Source organism: Lepisosteus platostomus, chromosome 9, assembly GCF_059453375.1.
Source record: "Lepisosteus platostomus isolate fLepPlt1 chromosome 9, fLepPlt1.hap1, whole genome shotgun sequence".
NCBI classification, from domain to species: domain Eukaryota; kingdom Metazoa; phylum Chordata; class Actinopteri; order Semionotiformes; family Lepisosteidae; genus Lepisosteus; species Lepisosteus platostomus.
In genome coordinates, this window is record NC_142619.1 from 57,679,942 (window position 1) to 57,705,756 (window position 25,815).

General features: G+C 40.1%; 1 protein-coding gene across 2 annotated transcripts in view; it reads right to left on the reverse strand.

The window, feature by feature from the left end:
• Positions 1–25,815, reverse strand: part of itpr2 (inositol 1,4,5-trisphosphate receptor, type 2) — a 158,928-nt gene that overhangs the window by 87,426 nt on the left and 45,687 nt on the right. For both annotated transcript variants that reach the window (XM_088645779.1, XM_088645780.1), the window contains exons 18-37: positions 24,338–24,520; positions 23,728–23,979; positions 22,785–22,929; positions 21,622–21,769; positions 18,687–18,880; positions 17,834–17,957; positions 15,755–15,812; positions 14,199–14,364; positions 12,187–12,354; positions 11,696–11,785; positions 10,856–10,981; positions 9,761–9,883; positions 9,299–9,499; positions 8,178–8,429; positions 7,596–7,721; positions 6,517–6,645; positions 5,743–5,863; positions 3,857–4,038; positions 3,027–3,169; positions 2,208–2,316 (exon numbers count right to left, since the gene is read on the reverse strand). In XM_088645779.1, coding sequence (XP_088501905.1) covers positions 2,208–2,316; positions 3,027–3,169; positions 3,857–4,038; positions 5,743–5,863; positions 6,517–6,645; positions 7,596–7,721; positions 8,178–8,429; positions 9,299–9,499; positions 9,761–9,883; positions 10,856–10,981; positions 11,696–11,785; positions 12,187–12,354; positions 14,199–14,364; positions 15,755–15,812; positions 17,834–17,957; positions 18,687–18,880; positions 21,622–21,769; positions 22,785–22,929; positions 23,728–23,979; positions 24,338–24,520 — 3,040 coding nt within the window. The remainder of the gene's footprint in view (positions 1–2,207; positions 2,317–3,026; positions 3,170–3,856; positions 4,039–5,742; positions 5,864–6,516; positions 6,646–7,595; positions 7,722–8,177; positions 8,430–9,298; positions 9,500–9,760; positions 9,884–10,855; positions 10,982–11,695; positions 11,786–12,186; positions 12,355–14,198; positions 14,365–15,754; positions 15,813–17,833; positions 17,958–18,686; positions 18,881–21,621; positions 21,770–22,784; positions 22,930–23,727; positions 23,980–24,337; positions 24,521–25,815) is intronic.

Below are 25,815 nucleotides of genomic sequence, written 5' to 3' on the forward strand. Positions count from 1 at the left end.
TGAAAGGGGGGAGGCTTTTGTGTGCGTTGCTTTCTCCCCCACATTGTTAACATGGCACTGACCTCTCTCTAGCTCATAGCCAATCTTAAAGAAATAAACCGGATTGATGAGGTCAAATAAAGCAGAGAAATAAAATAATTTTAACGAGGAGCTGCCAATCAAGAAAAGTCATTGCATACCATATTGTATAAGTGTCTTCATGCATAGAGCATATACTTCTCTTTCCTAAGGTGCTGGATTTTCTCCTAAAAAATAGGCTAAAAGGACTAGCAAGCCTGAATGCAAACAGCGGATTCCAGACTCCTCATGTTTAAAACAGCAATTCTGCAGCTTGCTGTTTTGCAGAGTTATTGATTTGTTCGCCCAGCAGACAGCCACATTGGGCTTAACAGCAACCCTGCTCTTCTCTCAAGTGCTGCTGGCTTGTCCTCATGTGCCTTCTGATATAGTGTAAATGCTGAAATATAGAATGTAGATACAAGAACTTTCCACCTGAAACTGAATGCATCTGGTGAAGGGGACGTATTTGCAGCTCAGCCAGTATACAGCATGTAGAATTCAGATCGATTAGTCACACAAAATAAAGGTGGAATCCAGCAGTCCAGATTTAATAAACAGCTCAATGAGGGTGCGCTATGTTTGGGCGGGAGACTCTGTGGAAGCAAATTATGACAATTTTCTTGGTACACAACACATTTGCACTCTGTGTTAGTACACATTTCTCTCATTCAGGCGAGACCTATTTCTGTTTGATGTTTAAAACAAAACAATCTGAATCTTCAGGTCTTGAGAATCTCCTCGCACCAGGATCTCTAACCTTTGTCAATTATGTAGAAACAGCGACCACTGGTGGCTGCCACTTGGAATTGCAAAGACAGACATGGGCAAACAGAAAACTGAGCCAGAAGAATGTGCTCATGCTGTGTATGACCTTAGTTTAAAATAAAGTTTTAAGACAAAAAATAGCACTGTAAATACAATTAACATTGAGCTTTAGGTCTGACTTTGATTACTAGTAATGTTATGGAATGATAAATTAGAACTAGAAGACTGTCTCTAGCAATCAGATTTAACGAAGATTTAAAAAAGGTCTTGTTTAACTTTTTAGTTCTGTAAGATACAAAAAGCAAATAAACTGTATATTTAGATTTTCACAAGATGTTTGATAAAGTTCCTAATAAAACATTAATCCTGAAATTGTAGGTGCTAAGCATTCAAGGAAATGTTTTGACATGTTTGGATGGAGCACTGACTACTGCTACAGAAAAAAGAGAAGTGGTAAACACTGCAATTGGGGTGATGAAACCAGCTGAGTACCACAGGGATCTGTGCTAGTCACGTTCACAAATTATACCATAATGGGAAGATTTGTGAACACTGTAAAAACACCAAAGGAAATTCTTCAATGTTCAAGATAAAGACTTGGAAAACATTCCAAATTCAGAGGTCTTGGCTACTGATTGACAGATAAGACAGGTGCAGTGTGTTACTTGCAGGTAGAAGAAAAACCACAAATATAAAAAATGGAAATATTAAGCAAATACTGTATATAGAAACTGAATCACAAAGTGGCTGCAAATACTGTACTCCCTCTACCAATCTAAAGCACATTAGTACACAAACTAAGCTACTGTATGTTTGCACTTACAGAATGGCTACAAGACAGTTCATTCTGAGTCCCTCTTGTCTGAGGTCATTCTTGTCCCTTTTTAAAAGTCGATAATTTTCTTAAACCTGTTACTCTGCTGAGGGGTGTTTTCCTAACACCTGCCCTGACATGTCCCAAGAGCCAGTTGGTTTAGATTTTTTTCAGCACAGAAATGTCTCTGATTTTTTTTTTCCCCCCCAATAGCAACCCATAAAGCAAAAGGAAAGTTTTCCTCATGGGCTTGCGTCATAGATTTAGTCACACAATAGACCACAGATTCATCCCCCAGGGGTGAATAAAGTATTCTGAACTGAACTGAAATTGAACTACAGACAGAATGAAACCAAACTATACTTACTATATAGGAAGAGAGGTATACAGACATACTGGTGTATACATTATAGATATACTGTATAAACAAAAACATTTGTGGAGATCTTTATGGATCGCTAAAGTCAACCACTTAATATGATATTGTTCTCTTTTTCAAAATCTCAAGCATCCAAAAGCATTCCCCCTGTATTCACCACAGTACATCAAGCACTGTTTCAGAGCTTACCGGCTCTTCCAGGGTTTCCTTCTTGTCTAGCATTTCCTGCAGGGTTTGCAGAATCTTGATGCAGAGTTTTTCCTCTTTGTCCATCAGTTTCTTGGTGTGGTTGATCAGCCTTCCCAAGGAAAAAAAAAAACCCATCAAGTCCTGCCAATGACACCTTCCACCGTGCAATTATCAGGACTGCAATAAACATCTGTTTACTGCACTGACCATGCAGTCCATGGCTTAAACTTGCTGTTTTGCACACAAAACCAACCAGCAAAACAAGACATGCGTACTGTACATCCACATATTACACCTTCTGCTCTATAAATGGACAAGGAGAAAGAGAGCAGCTCTACATATTTAGCATGTGTATCACTTTTAGTAACCTGTTGGACACAAATAGAACAACAAATATTGTTATTATTGTTAATCAATGCCACTCCAAACTACATTTGAAATCAGATACAGTATAAATCAGTACAATTCATTGCTGGCGACCAAAGAAATAATGATAGAACTTGCATTTGGTTCAGAAGGTGTATGGATGAAGTAGCAAACACTAAGACTGTACTTGTACATCATTCTACAGTTCACACAGCAGAATGAAACACATCTTTGGTTAATGACAAATCTGTATTTATATGTACTCAATTTAAGGTCTTTACAAAGCAATACTACATTAAACATCCCCACAGCTTTCTAAAATGTTACACAAGCTTTTGAAATGCATGACTAATGTACTACTACTGAAAGTCGGTAGACCAGTTGAGGAGGCTACATGCTGTGTAATATTTCTGTATGCAAGACGTACTGTACTGTACAGCTGTTCTAACTTACTTAGACATGAAGGCCCCACTTTCACAGCGTATTCTCGCTTCTTCTGGAAACAAGCGCTCTGGGCTGTGCAGGACATCAACTAGCACAGAGAATTCAGCCTGCACCAGTGGCTGGAACTGTTTCTCGAGAAATGCTACCACACCCTGGAAATCGGAAGACCAAGGCACCGCATTCAATACAGAACTTTCACTGAAGGGCTACACAGTCTTTACCCGCCTTCAAATGACACAAAAACATTCAACTTGCTTAACCTACAGGCGACACTGAAATAAAAAGCCATTAACAATAAAAGTCTAAATCTGAGAGGCTAGCAGAACAAGCTTTCCTGAAAATCTTTAATAATAACAATAATAAAATATTAGTTGCTGATGAGAGGAGGCCATTTGACCCATCTAGCCTGTTTGGTACCTGAAACACCACAGAAAGTACATGAGACATGGAGCTTCCACCAACACAAGCCATAATATAAAGAAATACTTTCATTTCACAGCTTAAATACTTCAAGCAAGCTAGTGCCAGTAACTTCAAAAATGTAGGAAAGCCAATACATTTCAGAGCATACATTTGACACCAGCTGCTCTCGCCAGGTGTGCCTGTCCACTGAAGCTGGCTGTGGACGCCTGAGAACACCTCCAGCACGTGGTGGTGAAGTTCCTTTGCTGCAGGGACACAAACACAAGTCTGCCTTGCTGAGATACTTGTATACTGTATCAAAGGGCACTGCTGCCACCTCTCTCCCAGCAGATCAATCCCAGCTCTGGCTGGGGATATCCTCTCGTCCTGTCCTGCTGTTGCGCCTCTACCCCTGCCTCCTGGGTTCGGCAGCTCACCTGCAGTTTTTCGATGATGTTCTTGTAGTCGGGGCCCCCGAGAGGCTCCCTGCGGGGCCCACTGCGAGCAGACATCCTCCAGCCCTTGGCCGCGCGCTGCACCATGTTTGAGTGGGTTTTCATGAAAAGGGTGTTCACCTGACTGTCCAGGTCGACCGGGATAGCGATCGCCCGATTCTTGGCTAGAGCGGACAGCCAAAATAAAAACAAACAATAAGACTCTAAACAAACTAGACAAAATGATTTGATACATAAATACATAAATCTCAGCTTCACCGTTTTGTACACTGGAGGCAGATGGATACAGTGTATGGGCAAGAGATCTACTACTTTATTAAATGCATTGACATTTCAGGTTATATACAACTTTCCTGTCAGTCTGATCAAACCTTTTTTTTTTAATAAAAGAAATGCAATACTTGGGTCTAATGGTTTTAATCAAATATGTTAAACATGGAGATCAATCAAAACCATAGACATGGTGAGCAATAATACAGTACAAGGAATCAGGATGAGGTTTCAGTATGAATTGTGACACACTGACTCATGAAGATTGCATTAAAAGCTGGCATCCGGTACAGTATGACCTCGATAACTTGAGCTTTAACAATTGTGGCAGCTGTAGACTGGCTGGTAATAGTTATCTTCTGCTCATGACATTGGCAGCTGGTCCCACTGATGGTCTCTTGCACTCAGGTGGAAAGAAAATGCTGATTATAATAAGATCATGATGCGGGTTTCCTGAAGCTGTGCCACTGTAGTCCTGGCACTACATGGTCTCACTCAAGGGCTTCATCAAAGCATCATTGAGCAGCAAGGTTACAAGAAAGTCTTCAGTGAGTGCATTAAAGACTATGCCTTGTCACAACACAAATCTACAGTACTACCCCGGCAGCTGGCTTGAATTAAGCAACAGGCATCAAAAAGCTAACTCCACCATATCCACATGGTGTAATCTCTCAACAGAGTTGTCAAGTGCAAAACAGCATTTAACACTCTTCCACTCTCTCTGCCACTACCTCAGATGCTCTCTGGTCCACGGAAGTTGTTTAAATCATCACTCAGCTGTCAAAACTACTCTTGAGCAAAATGTTAATTTCATTATCTGAAATGATTCCTTTTTAGAACCTCTATTAAACAGGTACTTCAAATCAACTCTCAATTTTGGCAATTTTAATAACTCAATACCAAAGGCTGAGCACCTGTTGCATCTTTTAAATAACGTCACAAACTCAGTATTAGGTTATTTCAAGGAACAAACCTATCATCTCAGTTCTAAAAGTGCAAATACCTGTATACAGTATGTGTGCAATGAGCTACTGACACAAAGATCCACACAATGGAGACCCCTGCTTTTTCATTGTGATCTGCAGATTGTTTTCAATGCACTCACAAGGTATAATTTGCAGGAACGTTTTGGGTTATTCTCCCCTTTCATAGATATTAGATGCTAAAATTGATTTATAAGAATTCTGCAGTAAAACCATTTTTATAACTTTTTTCCCCATCTCGCTACACTGTAGCCCCAGTCCTGTGAAGTATCATGAATGAACTCATGGGTCCTCACTGCTCCTCTTCTCATCTCTGCAGAACATGCAAATCATTTGCTTTACTTGAAACTGAAAGAAAGGCGAAAATTGCAACATAGCAAGAAACTATACTAGCTCACATATGGATTTTTCTTTCAAATTGTAACTACAGTTAACATTAAGAAATGGATAAAGGGAAGCAAATTGTGAGATTGTGCAAATATAGAAGACTGGCTTAAGTATTTGCAAAAATATGAAATGCCTGCACCCTGCTGTATTTGACCGTTTATGCTTTGTTCCTTTTCAGTGTGAAGGCAAAGATTTAAAACAATTCTCCTATGTTATCCTGTTACCTACCTACGTCAGCCAAGGTTTTAATGCACGCTTCTATATTGGATTTCTGAGAGGAATTTATCCACGAGCAGTTGTAAATCCTAAAAGCAGACTGCAGCAGCTTATTGAATATAGGCTGGTGACTCTGCAACGACAGGAGCAACAAGGCACGTTACTAACTGCAGTGATGTGAGCAGCCTGAGGAACTGAGCTGCTTGATGAATTCTTCCGACCTGCTGTTTCTCCAAATCAGGCATTAACATGGTCTTCTAAAAAGAGAAAAAACAAGCTCGTCTAGGGAGGTTGTTTTCAAGGTGCCTCAGAGATTCAACTCCGATCAGCATTTCAGTTGCAGAACTAGTTTTGATTTGTTTTCTGTGTTTCTGTTGCTATGATATCAATCCCCACTAGAGCAGCATAGAAAAAACATGTGTTCTAAAGCTAAATTACAGAGACATGAAAATTTCGATAATTTTTACAAGTGTTTTCCCTAAAACTGAAATAAACAAGCATGAACCATCTCTTTGATGTTATCTACAGTATCCATCCACGTATCTTAGGGATAGTTGTTTAATATAGACAAGGTGAGATTGTAAATTCCCATAATACCTGCTGGCCTAGAAAAAGATAGGGCCATATAGGTGGTTGGCCTGTATTTCGTTACTGTCAGTGCCCCATTAATTCTGCACTATGATTCCCACATTGCACTCATCCCACTACACTGGAAAATGAGGTATAACACTAGCAAGACACAAGAGAATCAGACACTTCTATGCGGAGGCCAAACAGTTACAGTACCTGCAGGTTCGAGTTGTTGACAGAAAACTGAGAGCTGAAGAAACCTTTGACAATTGCCATCACTGTTTCAGTCACATACTTCTCCAGCGCCGTGTCTGCATGCTTCCTATCAGTAGGGCTGTTACAGACCTGAAAAAGTCATTAAATGCAATCAAGAACTGCATGCTCCAGTTTAAGACCAAAGGAATTGTTAATATAAGGTTAATACTTCAAGGTCACTTTTAAATTAAAGCTAAGCATTATTGAAATGGAGAAAATGAAACACTTTTTCATCCAAAAGTTTCCATTTTCATGACACTGTATACTGATGATGAACAGTAACTGAAGTGTTCATCTGACCAATCAGTATATACTGCAATTAAAAACATGCCTTTTACACTATACTGTAACTGTGTTCCAAAAATCTCAGAATAAATTAGAACACCTAGACTTGAGCCTTCTTTATGTAATCCAAGTGGGGTTGAAATCGCCACCATTCTTTCTGCATCTTTGAAGTACGTATGCTTTTTCTTTGCCTTTTCTATTTAAATCTGCCCTTTATTTAAACTATTCTATTTAAGTTTAAAACCTTCTACAGTGTAATTTTCGTCAGTCTGGTTTACCTCGACTACAGCACCCTAACTCCACTGCCAAGCAAAGCCAAGCCTACCCACTCGTCCAGGGATCACTATCATCTATTTCATGAGGAGCCAGAGGCAGGTTGCTATGGGCTCTCATTCTGCCTGCACCAGTGTCAGCAATCAGTCTTCCTATGACACAATACCTTGCTGGCAGTTCTCTTTAACAATGACTTTAAGCACTTACACAAAGTTGCATCAGTCCATTTTCTAAATGTCCATCAGAATATTTCCATGCCAGCACTTTAATTCTTCCTCTTGTCTGATGTCTTACAGACCTGTTCCTTTCACGATTATGCTAGGACATCTGTCTGGATTGTTTTATTTCTATGTGAGGGGAGAATATCACTATGCCCTCAACATACTATAGATACACTGCATGTTGATCCTCAAGGCCTTAAACATTGAAAAAAATTAATAATGAATGAAAGATAAAATGACAAGGGCCTGACAAGAACTTACCCTGGACATATCAATGAGAAAATTCTCAAAAAGATTCCAGATGTGGTTACTGGTATATATCTCCTTCATTTCTACTTCTGTGTCCACATAACAGTGGTTCACAAAATTGACATAGGCAGCCTTTACCTGAAAAAAACAACAACATAAGAGAGGTTCTTACTGGTCATGAAGCAGTATTAAACGGATTTAATATTACATGGGAACATAGTCATATTAAAGACAAGAACTTCATTATTAAAGCACTCAGAGAAAAGACGCAAGACACAGCTTAGCAGAAACTCGAAGTTTCTTTTTCTTTACTGTCCTAATTTCTGAACATTAGTAAAAGTATTCTTATGATAATTAGTCAGAAAGAAATCCCATTGCCCCAGGAATGTAGACTAATAATCAAACTAATCTGCATCTCAGTCAAGCATCTACAATTTTAAGCAGAGCATCCTTTTGTTTTAGGTGAGCACAGAGCACATTCTGCACAGTACACCTAGCTAACGTGGGGGGGGGGGGGGGAGAGACAAACCTGCAGACTCAGAAACACGGACATGTGAAGAGTCACATTCCGAGACTCATGCCGCACGCTGTTACCTCAGGAATGCAGTCATCGTGGGTCACAACTTTAACGATGTCGTCGAGGGGAAGCAGGGAGTTGCATTTGAGCTCAGTGTAGACATTCTTGCCCTCGGTACAGAGGGCCAGCAGCTCCACCAGCGTGTTGTGATAAGCGAGAGGCCCGTTCTCGTCGTTGCGGTCCCGCTCCGAGCACATCATCTGCAGCAGCGTCGGGAAGGAGGTGCGGTCATTGTAGAACACCAGCACGTCTTCCCCTCCGTTGACGAGCTGGAAAGAGACAGGGAGCACAGTGCGGGTGAATTTGAGGGATTTCTTCCACAGCTTTTCTTGAAGAGCTTAAGAGGGGAAAAATCAGCCTATAGGGAAAGGAGAAAGTGTAAAATTCGGACTCTGGCCGGGGGTCATGACTCCTGACCTGGGATGAGTGCATTTAAAACAGACACTTGCTGTGTGCGTGTCAAGTCAGAAGTAACTGTTGTATGTGACTTCAGATATTGAAAGGTGGTGATAATATTATCAGGAACACCCACTGTGCCATAAGTGGAAACAGTTCTATGATGCCAGTATACACATGGTAATGGTCACTCATAAATCCCTCTTCAGGGTAATAACCTAGGGTGACCATGGCTGTACATAAAACTCTCTGTAACTATGCTGGAATTCAGGACACTGTGGGAAATACACCTTGTGTGCGTCTCCTTCAGTGTTCTCCAGAAATGGCCATTTTTGTCACAAACTAAAACTCATCTCAGACCTTCACTGAACTGTACTTTGACCTCTTGCATTGGTACATATTGCCACTATGAGCAGGATACATCTGCCTTATGCTGGTTTCTTGTCTTGATTCCTCTCTCCCATGGAGGCTAAGTCAACATTTTTGTTACACATAAAATACTACCCTCTCATAGGCTGGAGTTAATGCTGGGAGGGAACTGCTGAGGTGTATCTTATGTATAAGAACCACAGAGATCATGTCACCACGTAATTTCATTGAGGAGAAACAAGGCTTTAAGACCATCCTTGAAAAAAAAAAATAACAGGCTGTAAAGACCATCTCTTAGAATAGAGGAAGCACTACAGTTTACAAAACATTAAAGCATCTGACTTCAGTACTTCGGTTAAAACACTTATCTTACCTCAGTCATGACCTTGTCCTGGCATTTCTTTACATACTTCCCATCAGCTTTTACAATGGTCTGCAGGAAGCGCAGGTACTTCACCTGGCGGCCATGGGTCTCTATGCAGTGCACAAAGTGATGGACCACCCTGTCACTGATTTCATTGCACAGGTGATAATTGTTCATGAAGATGTGCCGCATGGTTTCAGCCTCCAGCAGCTGTGAAGTGAGAAAGGGATCCACAATATCGTGACATAAAGACAAAGCTGGGAATCTGTTTTATTTTTAGCAATTCCACGTAGTGGTGACCTTTTCAGCACCTGCTGCACCATTTGAACCAGATATTTTTAAGATGTGATGCACGTGCCTTGTCATGATGGCTAAATCCTTTCAATTCTCAACCTCAAACTTTAAATAGAAATGCGCCAGAGACACTACAATGTCCATTTGTTCTGAAAGTTGTGAAAATGATGCACGTACCCCAGGGGTGAGGAAGAGATTGAGGTGTTTATGTAGCAGGACTTGGTTCTGGGGATTACCGCGGCAGAAGTTTTGGAGAAACACATGGGCCAAATTCATTATTTCATTCATCTTTTCATCAGTCTGGAACAAAAAAAGGTTCAGGAACATGTTCTTAAAAAGAGTTCACATTGCACATGTTTTCATTTACCCAACATCCTTTTGATTTCAATAAGTGGAGAGAAACCTCCCATCATCTTTGTGACGACAAGAGAATTCAAGTACAGGCTTTCCCAGATACTCATATAACAAACTACAAGAAATAAATAACCTCTTTACAGTCACACACGTCACACTTAACCAAAACAAACATACAGTACACCCTAGTTCACTGCTAGTAATATTCACTCCTGGTCCTGGAAGACAGTCTATCAGGTAATTATTATATGTAAGTTCTAAACCTCAATGGACAAATAACTTTTTAGGTAATATAGGCAAATTAAGTGAACAACAGATTAAAATCAAGTCAAAGTCCCAGGTGAAATAAAAATCAGGAGACACGAAGGTTCCCCAGGACCAGTTGTGAATATCAGTGCCCTAGTTACAGTATAAGCATGGACTTGAAAAAACACAATGTATTTCTCTACAATGAAATGCGCTTGTGAAAAAATGACAACTGAGCACAAGAATGAATCCTTCAGTAACACAGCATTAGCAGGTAAAAGAGCAAAAAGGCATTTGTGTTTTTCCAGCTGTAACATTTTTGCAGTCTGTGGCAGCCTTGGAATCCCACAGTCATATGTGGGTAACATGGCCAGAGAGCTGGCTATCTCGCGCCACTTGATTGGCTGTTGAGAATTTACGGTACGCATGCCTCACTCTCATTGGTTAGGCAAGCAGTTCATTAGCTGCTCAGTGGGTAGGCTCCAGCCTTAACAGGGTCTGCGGTACGACCCCAGTGAGTTAATTATCAGGAGTCAGATTTTGTGAGGAAATATTTTTTACAACAGTTCGAGGAATATCTTTTCAAAGGTATTTTCTCTCTTTGTCCTACACAGTTTATACTCTGCTTATAAAGCTACAGTCCCCATTAGTGCAAATTCAAGAAATTGTCACCTTTTCATATGGTATCTGTAGGAGGTCCAGGACTACTGTGTGGGCACTCATATTCTTCAGCAGTCTTTGTTGCTGAACCCGACTCTTTTTACTTGGATAACACAACTTGCTCAATCGGTCCAAAATCTATGATTAAATAATTCAAAATGTTAATGATCGCTGACAAGGTACTCTTCATTACTGACAGTGATAGTGGTACATTTCCAGTAAACATTGTAGAATGCTGAATATTTCAGAAGTATCAGAAAGTGAATAAAATTGATTCCCATTATAAATCTAGCAATTCTACAGTGCTTTGCAAAAGTATTCACCCCCCTTGGACTTTTTCCCACATTTCATTGTTACAGCAAGGAACTTAATTTAGTAAAATGTCTGGATTTTTTTTTTTACTTTGACATTATAGTTTTTGTTGAAGAGTGGCAAAAATTCTCAGTTAAATACATCATGTTTCCATGCTGTAACACAATAAAATGTGAAAAAGTCCAAGAGGGGATGAATACTTTTGCAAGGCACAATGTTTTTTCTTAAATAATAACCTGGTTACTATAAACTGTAATTAAACCGGAATGCCATTTAAAACTAATGCTGATTTTAATCAACATCAAGCATCACACAAGGCTTGTTTTTGTACTTTGTGTAGATGAATTGTACAGTTATAAAAATATAGGCCACACAGCCTATTTTGCACATTTGGTAGTTTAGCAGCTAATCGAATGTGTGATAGCTGTAACGGCGCTTGAGATGTATTGTTTCAAAATCAAAAGTGTTTTCTGTGTTTTTCTTTCACACTACTACATGATACAGTTTTGACGCTGAGGGAAATACACTTGAGACGCTGACCTCTTTGACGATTTTGTAATTATTGGCTTTATTGCTGTCAATCTGTGGCGACTTCTTCCCATCCTCCACTGGATTTAGGATGTTGGCCTCCTGTAAACAATCACAAAAACCAAGGAGAGAACACGTCAGAGATTTCTAAACCCTTGAGGCGATCCAAAAGTTCTATCCTTCCCAATCCTGTTCAAAGAAAGGCAGCCGATACATGCTGTAAGGAATACAAAAAAATCAATGAATCACGATTTTTGCTAATGGTCACTGGTGTGAACATGAATTAAAGTAAAAACTAAGGCTCAGCAGTAAAGCTGTTTTAAATGGGTTTCTTTTCCCACTGAGTTTGGTTGCAAAGTGACCGGAAACACTGATGAATAACACTATATGCACTGTGGCATTTTAGCACATCTAGTAATAGTCTTATTTGAAAGGTAAGCATTGGTATTTGATCCGTGCATTCAACTCTGCAGAATGGACCTGATCTGCCTTTCCAGGCCCACCTCGTGCATCTGGTCTTTATTCTGGTTTTCCCCCATGTCTTCACTCCCATACACTCCACTCTTCTCCACCCAGAGCTCCGACTTCTCCACAGTCAGTCTCAGCTGGTCCAGGTCTGCTTTGATCTGTTTGTAGTTCTCCACGTCTTGTTCGGACACCAGCAGCTGGACCTTAAATCAGAATTCAGATGCTGATTACTGGATGGGGGTCCTAATAATTGACCAGCTGGTGCAATTTGTCTGTGCAACACCACCTCCACCCTCAGCTGGAGAGTACTGAACGGCTGTGAAGTGGGTTGGGACATCCCCGGTGACCTGTTTGCTAAGAAAGAGGACACAGACCACTGGGGAGTTATTAGTTTTTGCAAATCCTAACCTAAAGATAAACCGGAACATTCTGTGCCAGAAATGTGATTTATGCATCAATAAATCACCAACAAGACTCCACAAGCATGGTTGAAACCATAGTAAAATCCAGCATTTAAACAATTTACACTTTAAATCGGCGTCCGACTTTTCAAGACTTTGTTCCTGCTTTTTGAGAACATAACGAAAGAAACCCAGCTGCCAGAATATCACGAAGAAACATTAAAAATTTAAGGAATTATAAAAGCCTGTTCACCACCTATTTGCGAGAACACTGGAAAAATGCATCAGTTTGTTTGACATCTTAAGGGAGACTTCAGCATATCAGCTTTCATCTGTCTTCACCACCTGTTCAATTACAGGTCTTAACCCCACAGTGAAAGCTCAGTCCTTTAATCATTCAATATGTATTGGGTATCTACAAAATCCATGAACTGAAAAATTAGAAAACAGTTTTTTTTTTGAGTGATTTCAATTATGTATTCATCTGCTTTTGTACAGTACATCTGGATATATAATTTTGAAAAATCAATAAAAAGATACTATAGATAAAGGATTAAACAAATTAAGTTTTGAGATTTTTAGTTTTTACAGTTCATTAGTAAAAGAAAAAATCTCACATTTAAAAACATGATGCTTCATTTATTTTTAATCATCATCAGTTTACTTTCCCTTCTGCATTGGAAACGCATTGGCAGTTACTGCACAATGCCAATGCCAGCTGGAAGTTTTTCATATTCAATTCCTCCTTGTGGCTCAAATAAAACCATGACGACACCAGAGAAATTTCCTAATGTGATAAAATAGGCATTACGCCTTCAATTACACTAAATCCCCCCCTTTTTTGTCCTTAATTGGCTATCATTTCTGTGGTTGTGCCTCCTGAGAAATGTTGGCAGATACGAATCTCAGCAAACTGAAATTTATTTGAACATTTTTAACATTTGCATGACCTTAAGCATCTTACTTCAGTATTTCGAAAACATCCCATCTTTAAAGAAACAAGCGGGTTCCGAATTCAGATCAGGTTTTATTTCCTAGTTTATCCAAATAATAAGGAAACAAAAAAATAACTGGGAAAAAATAACTTCGAAAGGTGTTGATTATACAATGAAATGAACAACTAAGAAACCAGCACTGAGTCACACTTTAAAATTCAATATCACAATAGAATTATTATTAGAAATATGTTTGTCACTTTTTATACATTATGGTGGTATTACACATGTTCTTGCCCCGCGGCAGTCTGCTAACAGCAGGCATTTGAGTATATTATGTACAAGGTTTCTTACTCGCGTTAAATCTTTTTCGTATCTTAGCTGCACCAAGATTAACACCTGGGTGCATTTAATTCCAGCCATGATCGGTTAGCAGTCAAAACAATGAACATTACTGTAACTACAGGCTTTTCTGGGGAATAGCCTACAGCCACAAAAAGGGCTAAGAACTGCAAATTATACATCAATCATATTGCGACAGGAATGGTAATAGTATGAATATAGCCTAAGAGCTGCACTAAAAATACTGAACGCTGCTACCTAGTAGCTCTGGGATGCTGAGGAACAGCCACTGAGGCTAAAGGGAGATAAGCTGCTGCCAAAATGATGGAATGCAGAGCAGGAGGTCCTGATGAGGCTGGCGAGATCTACCTGTTTAAAGGCCTGCAGGACCTCTGATCGCTGGCTGAAATGTTTGAAGAGCAGCTGGAGAGCGCCCGACACCAGAGGGGGGTAGTCGTGCATGATCAGATGGATCAGCACCCGCAGAAACGTCTGTCCTCCCTCGTCATCCAGCTCCACCGCGCTCTTTTCCTTGCTGAAACAGCGGCGAGAGAGCACAGGATGAGCCATTTTTCTGCCCCAGGCTACTACACGCCTCCGGCTAACCTCTCTTTGCTCATTTGCTTCTGCACACATGCAATGGAACTTCTGGAAATGAAGTTGTGCACACAGTCTAAGGCTATGAACAGAACCAGGAGTCATTGTAGAATCTTTAATCCATAATTAAAATGCTAGCAAGGGTGAGATAAACATAAAAGCCTGACCCTCCATTTAGACAATAAAATGATAACCAACGCTAATTACCAATTTATTAACATCAGGAGTGAACTTTCAAGATCTATTTCTTCCCATGAATTAAGTTCTCTAGAACAGTGTTTAGATCCCTGCCACACTGCCCTCCTCCCCCTGAACACATCTCCAGTGTACCCTTCACTGTATAGTGATCCAGGCACATCATCATTAACATTAGAAATAAAAATCCATCATTGTTTAATCTATATTTGCTTCAAAGTGCGGAGTCAGCTTATCCTGTTAACCTGTCTCGGATATTCCCTCTATTATAAACAATAGTTATTCATTTTTCCTCATATGCGGCTTTTCCAAAATTCTGTGGCGTGCCAGTTCATGTCTGAAAGCACACCAACTGACAGTGGCGGCTTATATGAAACAAAAGTTGTGCATTTGTAATCAAATTGTCATTTACAAGACTTCCTTTTCATCATACTATAAATAGTTTCATTAAGTCTCAACATCAAAGCGTGTGAAAATTCTCAGTTACGGACACATTTGGAGAATTCCAAGAAAAATGTATTTTTTTTACAGGGTGCAGAAAAAATTACCTCTTAATTACAAGTCAACTAGTCATCAAGGAGAGAGCTCAAAAAGTGCTCAGTATTGTTGTGCTACTGCACATTCTGACAGGACTATTGTAACTCAGCCCTAAATCAATATCTTAGTGCATGTGTCAATCACAAATTACAAACCTAGTCCTCTATTTTTCTTTGCCAATTGTTTTATTCTTCTCTCTCTGAACAAACTGAAACTCACCCTCAAGCTCTAGGGATGCAACTTGTTGGATCAGTCTTTTGGCCTTATGGAAAATACTCTATAGTAGGTATACATTTATTTCTAAATCACTGGGCACTGGTTTTCTTAAGCACAACATTTATTGTATGCAGTATTTAACATGCTTCTAAGACTGTGAACTTTCAGAAACTCCCACTGAAATGTGTACATTGGAATCATGGATATGTTTCTGGAGACAAACATGTCCAAGGAAGCTTTGTTAAATACAGTATGCAAGTGCACTGCATTCCAAAGTTAAGAATGGTAACACATACATTATGGAATATAATCTGAATATTTGCACAGAATGATAAAATTACAGGAGAAAAACTGAAAAACAAAATGTTTGGTTAACCAACCTTCCAGCAAACATGGTTTCTGCTTGAGCTGCAATTTCATTTATATCAGGATCTGGAACTAAAGAGAAGACAATTATTTTCATGCACTGTGGTAACAGACTGACAAGAACTGTGGTTAGTGAACAGTCTGGGGACTCATGGACCTACTCAGAGCCCAAGGCATCCTCAGAAAAGCATTTACGCCAAGATCACCATTTAAATGCAATGACCCCATTTATACTCATTAACCAATGATATGACTACATCACTATCCCCCATCAATGTTTCAAATTTACTTTTTTAATTTGAAAATCATAATAATTAAAAAGTGGTGGCAGCGTGGCACAGTGGTTAGCATTGCTGCAACACAGCACTGGGATCCTGGGATCCATTACTGGGGCACAAACTGGATGGATATTCTCCCTGTGTTTGAGTGGGTTTCCTCCATGTGCCCTAGTTTCTACCCAGTCCAAAGACTTGCAGTTTTGTAAACTGGTTTCTGTGAAAAACTGTCCCTGGTGTAAATGTTGCTTGTGTTTGCGTGTGCCCCCTCCATTGTGTATCTTGGTTTGTGCCCGTTGCTTGCTGGGATCTGCTCTGGATCCCCGTGACCCTGAATTGGATAAAGATGTTCGAAAAGGGATGGATGGAATAATGAAACTGCAAATTTGACTCTACTAGAGCAAGATGTTGAGGTTCCCACCAAGAGAGTCTAAAATGCTTTGATGTAATTATTAAGGCAGAGGCTGAAACTGAGGTGCACAATTTCAGGAAAGCGGGATGTGAAGGAATGAAGAAGTAAAGAAGCAGAATAGGACAGGATAGATATCTAATCAGCAGAGAATAAAAAAGCACTGGCAAAATGATTTAATAAGTCAATTATGAAAAATATAAGGAGAAAGAAAGCACTGCATAAAATGATATAAAAAGATAATAAGACAGATAAAGAAATTAAGTAGAATAAATACCAAGTACATGTCAGAAAGGTCAAAAAAGACAGAAAAGAATATTGCAGTAGAGGCTAAAGTAAACAATGCTTTTTTCCAAATTAACAGTACAGGATGATGTAAGGTTTGTCCGATATAAAAAGGAAAACGTTTAGAAGGTGAATTGGCTAATACACTAAACGATCATTTCACTAAGGTGTTTATCAAGGGAGAAATCAACAACAAGCCTCAGGCTGAGCCAAGATTCCATTCTAAAAACCTCTACAGTAAATAATATCAGCACAGAAGAGATAGAAGTGTTGAAGTAATTAGATGTGCTTAAGATATATCACCAGAGTCTTAGAGAGTACCAAACCTACTTGAGGAAATTAGGTTTTCTAAAAAGTGCTCATGCATATAAAAATATTTTGTCTTATTCATAGGCCATTAAAACTCTTCCAGCTGTCACTCAGAGCATAGTTAATACCAACTGAATGCAAAACTGCTAATGTAGTACCCATCCATAAAAGGGGTGCGAAAAAGGAACCAAGTAATTAAAGACTATTAAGCACATTACATGTAATGTTATGGAAACTTAAATTAGAATTCAAACAGAGGATCACCTATATGCACAGTTAAACCCTAGGGAATGCTCTTCCTGATTTATAATAATAGTTTCTGGTAGAGTTAACAAATTGATGCCAAATTGTGAGGAGTGGCAAACACGAATTTCGTGCAAATGAAAATGCCAAAAGATTTAAATAAAATTCAAGACTGGGCAAGCAACAGCAGATGACTGTTCATATAAAAACTAACTGTGGGGAAGCAAAAAAATGTTAAAAGTGCAAACTTAAGTCAATGGATATTACGCTTGAATTATACAGTGGACTGTCCACAGAATATTCTGGTGGGCCACCACATGTTTACAAGAAGGTTACAAGAAAGAATCGGCTGCTCTGGAGACAGTCCAGTGAAGAGCAACCAGATATGTTCCCAGACTTAGAGGAGCACCATGTTCAAGACCAGGCTGGATGGGATCCATGGAATCGATTACCTGCAAACTATAAAACGAGCTAGACAGGCCAAATGGTCTCTTCTTGTCTATAACCTTTCGTCTGTTCTCACATTCTAATTGAGAGTCATTATGATACATTTTTCAGGCATGAAATCTCACCAGTTTGGATAGGGACATCTGCAACTGAGAGAGAACTGTCTGGTATGTTACTGTCTCCGAACTCTTTCTTGTAGATTGAGAGCAAGTAGGTGATCCTGTAGTCCAGGCGCACGCTGAGAATAAACTGTAAAAGGAATAAAATGTATTAAATGAGGATTAAACCAGTAAAAAGTATTGCATACAGGTGCTCTCGGCTTTACAGTACATAATAGTCAATTTACACAAATTCAACATGACAAATCACCACCATTATTTCTACAAATTGTATTTAATCCAATAATGGTTTTTCAGTACACTGCTTCTTACATTATAAAAGTATACAGAAGAACAGGAGGGAAACTTATACCATCAAACCTGTAAATGTGTATATGGCTCAAACGTGAAATTGGTCCAAAAAAATAAATGGTCTTCAGAACTGAATTCTAACATGAGTCAGGTAAGAATATGTCTGCCACAGCATGTATAAAAAAACAAACATATCTAGTTTCTAAGATCTGAGGTGTTTGGATAATAAATTAAAGCAGAGTCATTAGATAAACCTTCAGGGCAAGATGTTTAATTTAAACGCAATGAGGTATAAAGCACATAATTGTAGCCATTAGCAGACAAGTTTTTAATAAAGTGTACCTTATACTGTTACTGAGATATTCTGCATATAAAACAGGGTTGTTATTGCAAATTGCTGCCTCACTAAAAAAGATAGATATTAAACATAAGTGAACCTGGTAAGAAACATCCCCAGTGGCTCTTGGCCTATAGCGTTCCTGCACAACAGCAGTAGCTCTGAAATGCACTGGGGACGTGTTCCAAAAAACCCTTACTTCATCTCGCTGTGCAGCAGGCTGGCACTTACCTGCAGGATCTCAATGATCTTCAGCTTGGTGTCCATGACCATGACGTCTTCGCTGTCGGCAGGGCTGAACGACCTGCCCTGGAGAGCTTGGGGCTGGGGGTCAGGCAGACTGATGGGCAGGAGGGCGCTCCGACTCAGCACCATCTGAGTCATCATCTCGCCCACGCCATGGATTGTCCGCATCACGTTGTTGCCTTCAAGAAAAGCACAGACAGCAAGGACATGAGGGAAAGCGTTCTAACGCTGCTCTAATCTGGGGTGTGGCGGCTGACAGATGGGCGATGGAAACCAACAGCTGGGCTCAGAGCGATCGGCAGCTGTGCAGGCTGACGCACGGTTCGTAGTCAAGAGGAAGATCCTGAAATCAGGGTCGATGAGGAAGCAAGGGTCTTACCCAGGAACACAAGACACAAGAGGCAGACAAGCTGAAGGGAACCCAAGACCTCGGTCAAGGGTCTGAGTGAAAGTTGGTACTCAAGTGGTCAAAGCAGGGAAATAAGCTTAGGTCAAGGGAACGGTAGGACTCAAGAAATAGAGTAGAGACTCAAGAATAACCCAGATGAGCACTGAGCAGGGATGAGGCAAGGTTTAATCACTGGAGGGATCATGCTGCAAGTACCTATGAATTAATTAGAGGGATGGGGTGCTGTCAATCATCCCTACATACAGATACCTCCAGTTGAGCCCACGTGGAGACACTGTTAGTTGCCTTAGCGGCATGGGAGTGCGAGCTGGAATTTGCTCAGGCATTTGAATTTGAAAGATGAAATCCAAAAGTTATTTTTTCCAGTCAGCCCTAACTTCAATGGAATGTTTTCTTTTTAAAGCAAATTCAACCATAATAATATTATGATGATTATTATTATGATGATTATTATTATTAAGCTGCTTACACCTAGCTGCAGTAGGTTGCCAGTTGTGAGCTGCAGGGTAATACGACAGCTAGCTATGCTGGCATACTTTAACACCAATACAAACCACACCCCATTTAGATGAAAACAGGGATCTGACTGTGTAAATTATTTTCACTGCTTCTAATACATACAGTAACTAGATTAAAACAAAGAAACATTACAGATGTTTTAACTGAAATGTGAACAGGGTTCAGAAAAAATTAAGTGAACTCCCAATAATTAAAATACCTATAATTATAGGAATTTAATTACTGGCTATGATACCCTTGTTTGATCGAAACTGGTCTTTTCTTAAACTATCAAAACGGGTTAAGTAATTGAGTAACGAGTAAACAAGGACTGAGTCTGGGCAGCCATTTCCTACTGTATATAATGGTCAGACACTTGGAGTTTGTTCTTCATTATACAAGTAAGCAGAAACTCATCATGTCACATTAAAAAAAACTCAGAGGACCTCATAAAAAGAATAGTAGTGGAAACCCATCAGTCTGGAGAAGGTTAAAACAACAACACAACAACTGCAAATATTCAAGACCAAGGTAACTGTACTTGCAGTCATCCTGCAAAGATCTCCCCAAGAATATCCCAGAAAACCATACAGGTATCACAGGGACAGCTCCCTCAAGACAGGGGAAGTACCCATGGATTAGATTAGGCTAGAAAATAGAACAACTAAGATCATAACACAGGTTACAGCTGAGATTAATGCTCTAAGCTCTATGCCGTGCAGGGCTGGATTTTTGGTGTCCGTAGGCCCTAGGCACTATCACTCCGAAATGTGCAAAAACGTGCAAAAAGAGGGGTAAACGCCAACTGAATGACATCGATTGACATGATGCACTTTAAACTATTCTAATGCTAATCCACTTGATTGATGGAGCAAGTCGATACTTCTAGTTTCTAGAACAGCCACTAGATAGCGTGTGATCATTGATCTGGAGGAGCACCTAGAGTCGATGTTGTTTCAGCTCATTTTTCATTACGCACGAGTGTTTCCTTCCTTTGTAGGCCCTAAAAATTTAGTAGGCCCTAGACACTGTGCCTGCAGTGCCTCATGGGAAATCCGGCACTGGTGCTGTGGGAAGATCTCTATGATGTTTCGCACAGACTAGTTATTCTAAGTTGAAGAGTATACAGTACATGCTCAGTACACTGTAAGACTGGAAAACATCTCAATTTATAATCAATGTAATGTTTTTATAATCAATGTAACACTTCTATTGTTTTTAACAGGAAGGCAGCCACCTCTTTCTTTTTGACCATGTTTGTTCTTCAGAATGCAAGAGTAACATCTAAGGGTCTGCAGGCCTTCCTCACTGCAGCTAATGGCAGTGCTATTGCTGCAGCCATCAGGAATAGGATGGGAAGACATTATAGAAGAAAATATTCAGAGGATGTTTAAAGGGTTTATTAATTCTGTCTGCTGCATTAGTCACCTATTTGGTAGAATGGCCCACAGCAGGTAATGTCAGCACACCTGCAGTTTTATTACAAGCCTTTTGGCTACTTGTGTGAAGTTCTCCAGAGGAGCAATTTTTAAGGATAAATACCTGCTTACAATAACTGAGGCCCTGTAACTGGCAGACTGCGGAGATCATTAACAAACATTGTGGACCTGTTTCACCTAATTCATTATCTTATGCTACATTGAGTTTATTTTTTGCTTCACAGGCTGGTAATTTAAAGCATTCAGACAACTTGTTCATTATCCTGTTCTGTTGATGAAGAACTATTTAATACAGAACTGTTCTGTGCAACTTGAAATCCCATTTAAACTTTTTGAGTGCTCAAAACTGAACAATGTTCAGACAATAAGGCTCAGAAAACAGCAAATAGAGGAAGGATTAATCACAGCATTTGTTTAACCTGTGCTGTTAAGAACATTAATGAGACATCTGAAAAGATTTTTTCACATACGATTTTAACACACTCACTTTAATTACTGGACAAAACAGCCTGCATCATTTTCAGTGAAATGTACAGTAAATAATGAACAAAACTGATGGTTCGGTATTACTTACCTCCCTCTGGGCCTTTACTTAGTTTCACCATATATGGCACAGGCTGCTGTATGATATCCAGAATTGCAAGTAATGTCCGAGTCAACTGCAAAAGCTTACTGAAACTATAGAATCCGAAGTAGACCAAGTACCGAGCCAAGTGCACCACCTGGAAGGGAAAAACAATATTCCTGTGAAGAGAAACTCTTCATGCATGAAGTGGGAGAGCATTCACAACCTCAATCTGTGAAGACAAATGCATGTTTTAAAGAAAAACTGTGAATACAGTATAGAATAACTTTGCCTGTGAACTGTTCCACATTTCCTGTCGACTTCCCCCCCCCCGCCACAACAGTTCTTACAGTTCAAAACCAATTTAGATTACTGCCTTACTTACTGAATAAAATCCATCCATCTATTTTCTATCTGCTTTAGCCAGTGAAGGGTCGCAGGGGAGCTGGAGCCTGTCCCAGCAAACAACGGGTACAAGGCAGGGTACACCCTGGATGGGACACCAGTCCATCACAGGGCAGACGCAGACATGCACACACTCGCACCAGGGCCAATTCTCCCAGAAGCCTGCTAACGTAACAGTATATTTTTGGACTATGGGAGGAAACCCGAGCACTTGGTGAGAAACCCTTGCGAATATGGGGAGAACATACAAAGTCCACGCAGACAGCACCCCAGGAATTGAACCCGGAGAAAGATCTAGTGCTGTGTGGCTGCAATGCTTACCACTGCGCCCAACGAATCAAATAATAATTATGAATCTGGGTGTTAAAGACCTGTTGCTAAACTTGCAGCATCAAAACTCATTAAATGTGTAAGGCGAGCCAAGGACAAGTCAATCCCCGCTAGATATCGTGATAAATATCACGTCCCAGAACCTGTTAAGACAGCTGCCCTGTCTTTAGATATTCCGCAGTCGAGGATGCACCCCAGAATGGGTTCCTGGGTTTTAGGGAAAACAACTGACTCTGATGGGTGTTCAAAATGAGCAGATCTAATCATAAATATAAATGCATCTGTTAAAAAAACAATTTTAAGATGCTTTGTAACTTAAATCCACGCCTTTTGAACCACCTCGGTAAGCTCAGTGAACTGCTGTCAAGAACTCCATTCACATTAACTCACAAACTCACTCACTTAACCCCGAGTTTTATCAAAGTCTACACAATTACCTCAAACGTTAGCTCGTTTTTCTCCTTGTCTCCAAATGGAAAGGGCTGACTGACAACATCTTTCAGGTACTCTTCCACAAACAACATGGTTGGGGCAAAGTTTTCCTTCATGTCTGCTCGAGAGGCATCTGTGAATGACTCATATCTAGAGAACAAATCAATAGTACAGCAGTGTAAGTCTAATGCACAATGTTCAGTCAACAGGCAAACTGTGATTTATCAGTATCTCATTCCACTCTGAAGCAAGCACTCCGGTGCTTCAGCATACCAATTAAAAGGAGTAAGGATATCAGCTGCAAAGGTTCTTAATTTATCAAGAGGAGGCATTAAAGCATGTCAGGAGGATTGCACACGGCTGGAAAGAGCTCTTGCTTGCTTTGCATTCCAAACGTGGTTCATAATAAACATTTTACACTGTGGTGACAAAAACTACAGAACAAGCACATCTCCAGTATCCCCAAAGCCTTGTGCAAAATTATGTCTAAAGAACATTTTTTTTTTAGAGTTAACGGTTTGACATCTAATAAAACTACTTTTAATACAACGACACCAATGCTTTCTGCTAATGTGTATTTTAGTGGAACATAACTACTGCAGGTAATTTCATATTATGGTACCAAGTCTGTCTGATTCACTGAATACCCACAATTATTGTGCTGGGTCACTAATTTTAGGTGAAATAATGTAATTTACAACTTACATTGTAATCAGGGTGCATACTATTATGTCAGATGCTCACTTTAATTGTATGAATAACAATGGTATGTGTAAATTCTGTCTCGCTGACATGGCTCCAGGTAATATAGTGTTATGTTTTTTTTCCCCACTCAGTAGAAAAAAGATTCGCTTCGGAAAACCGGGATTCCCTGCGAAATCAGAGTTGACGGTCTTGACCTCGCTCCGTAATGACGTGGTTCCCTTGAACAGCAGGGAAGGCACTCACTCGTGGATGGTGATCTTGGTGGGGATCTCGGTCCAGAGCCGTGCATAGCGCACAGGAACCACGGACTCCTGGGGGTCCCGGTCGGCATGCATGTGGAGCATGAGGCGGCAGAAAGAGGCGCGCAGATCGTAGGGCAGACAGTCGTCGCACATGCAGCGCAGGATCAGATCCACAGGCAGCTGGCTGGAGATCTGGTCGATGGCAAGGTACTGCCTGTCCAAACACATCTTTGCAAACAGGTTCAGCTGGTATCTGAAAAGCCGGGGATGGGAGTGAAATACTGTAGGTACAGCAAAAACAAACCCATCTGGGCACCCAATGCAAGACACTGGCCGTGACCCTGTATATAACACACGGTTGTCAACTTCCGACATCCTACAACCCGCCAGCTCTTTTTCTGCTCTCCACCAGCTGAGGCAACCCTGATCAGCCTCTTCAAAGGGACAGAGACTGTCCTCTGAGCTGCTAATCACCCAACCGCCCACCCAGGGAAAATAACCCACATCTTGGCAATCAAAGCACCTTGAAGGAGCCAGCAATCCATCTGCAATAATTAACACAGATCGCTCACACACCATCTTCTGTAAAGAAACAAAAAGGGCACATATACCTATAATACTGGATGTTATCTTTGTCCGTTTTATTGTTTTCCTTAGCATCCTGGGCCATATGCCTGATGGACTTCCCATGTGGCTCCTTATGACTGTCTATCCAGTACAGCCAAACCTCCTCATCATCGACATCATCCTGCATCACTGACTGCTCCAGGACATTATCCGTAGTAGGCATGAGCCTTAATGAAAGAAACAACAAGAACTACAGTCAACAGCTCACAATTGCTGACAGTTTTAATACATTGTTCATGTTACACATTTCCTGAGGCAATTTAATGTCTCTAGTAATCAGGGTCTGTGAAAACAGAAGCCCAAGTGTGGTAATCTAATGACACTAGCTGAAAAAAAAATTGTATCCATAGGAAGTTGAGTACATATAACTACACAAGGTGTTACACTAGAAAAGAGTAAAGGACTAGCTGTTTTATAAGCCTATCACCCTTATGAGCTCTAGAAAGAGAAAAAATCAGTGTATAAAATGATCCATGCATGCATAAACAATGCACAATACATATTAGGTATGATTCACAGTTCTAAAAATCAAGGTTTCTGACAACTGGCCAAAAACAGAGCAGGTTCTGTAACCTTATAGATGTGGACTAGACTAAAATAAACATTTCAAGTAAGGTCAAGTAAAACTACAGTAAGTTGTAAATTTGAAATTAAAAGGAATGTTGCAGTCAAGAGGTGGTGCTGCTGTGCATGATCTATTAGTAGTGACTCAGATGTAATTTTTGTTTCTGTACATGTACTGTAAAATACCCAATAAATAAATAAAAATCATTTAAAAAGAATCTGGAAATTAAAAGTACAGTGGTAAATGCACCAGTGGACCACTTAGGCTTAGGTCAACTTTTGCATTCATTTTTAATGCTCTGTACTATCACCCTTTTCTGGATAATAGCTGAAATTCTGAAAATTAGAACTACTTCCGAAAAACTATCCAGCCCTGACAGATTCAAGGAGACTGGTGTTCTTGTAAAAAAGCCAAAGAATGATATGGGGGTAAAAAAGAAATGGATTTGCACAGGACTAAGTTACACCACAGTGAAAATTCCCAAACCACCTGTTAATGTGACGATCTTAGTCCTGTGCCAATCAGGCTTTAGTAAACGTTAAAACAGGTTGCTCCAAGTCAATTTTCATGCATATTGTAGTTTTGCTGCTATCCTTCACAAATAATATCCATCTTCAATTTTAAGCTTTTTTAGTTTTGTAACTGGTTGAGTGAGAGAAGTTGTGTGGATGGTAGCGAAGCTGATCATAGCACACTTTTTTATAGTACATGCAAACGGTTTTAGTTAATACAGCTTAACTTGTACATTTAGGTCTTCTTAAATTACATCCATCCATTTTCTAAGCAATTAATTCAATACAGGGTTGAAAGGGAGCCCCCACACACATGGGAACATACAAACTCCACACAGACAGCACCTAAGAAACTGAACCCAGGGCCCCAGCACTGCAAGACTGC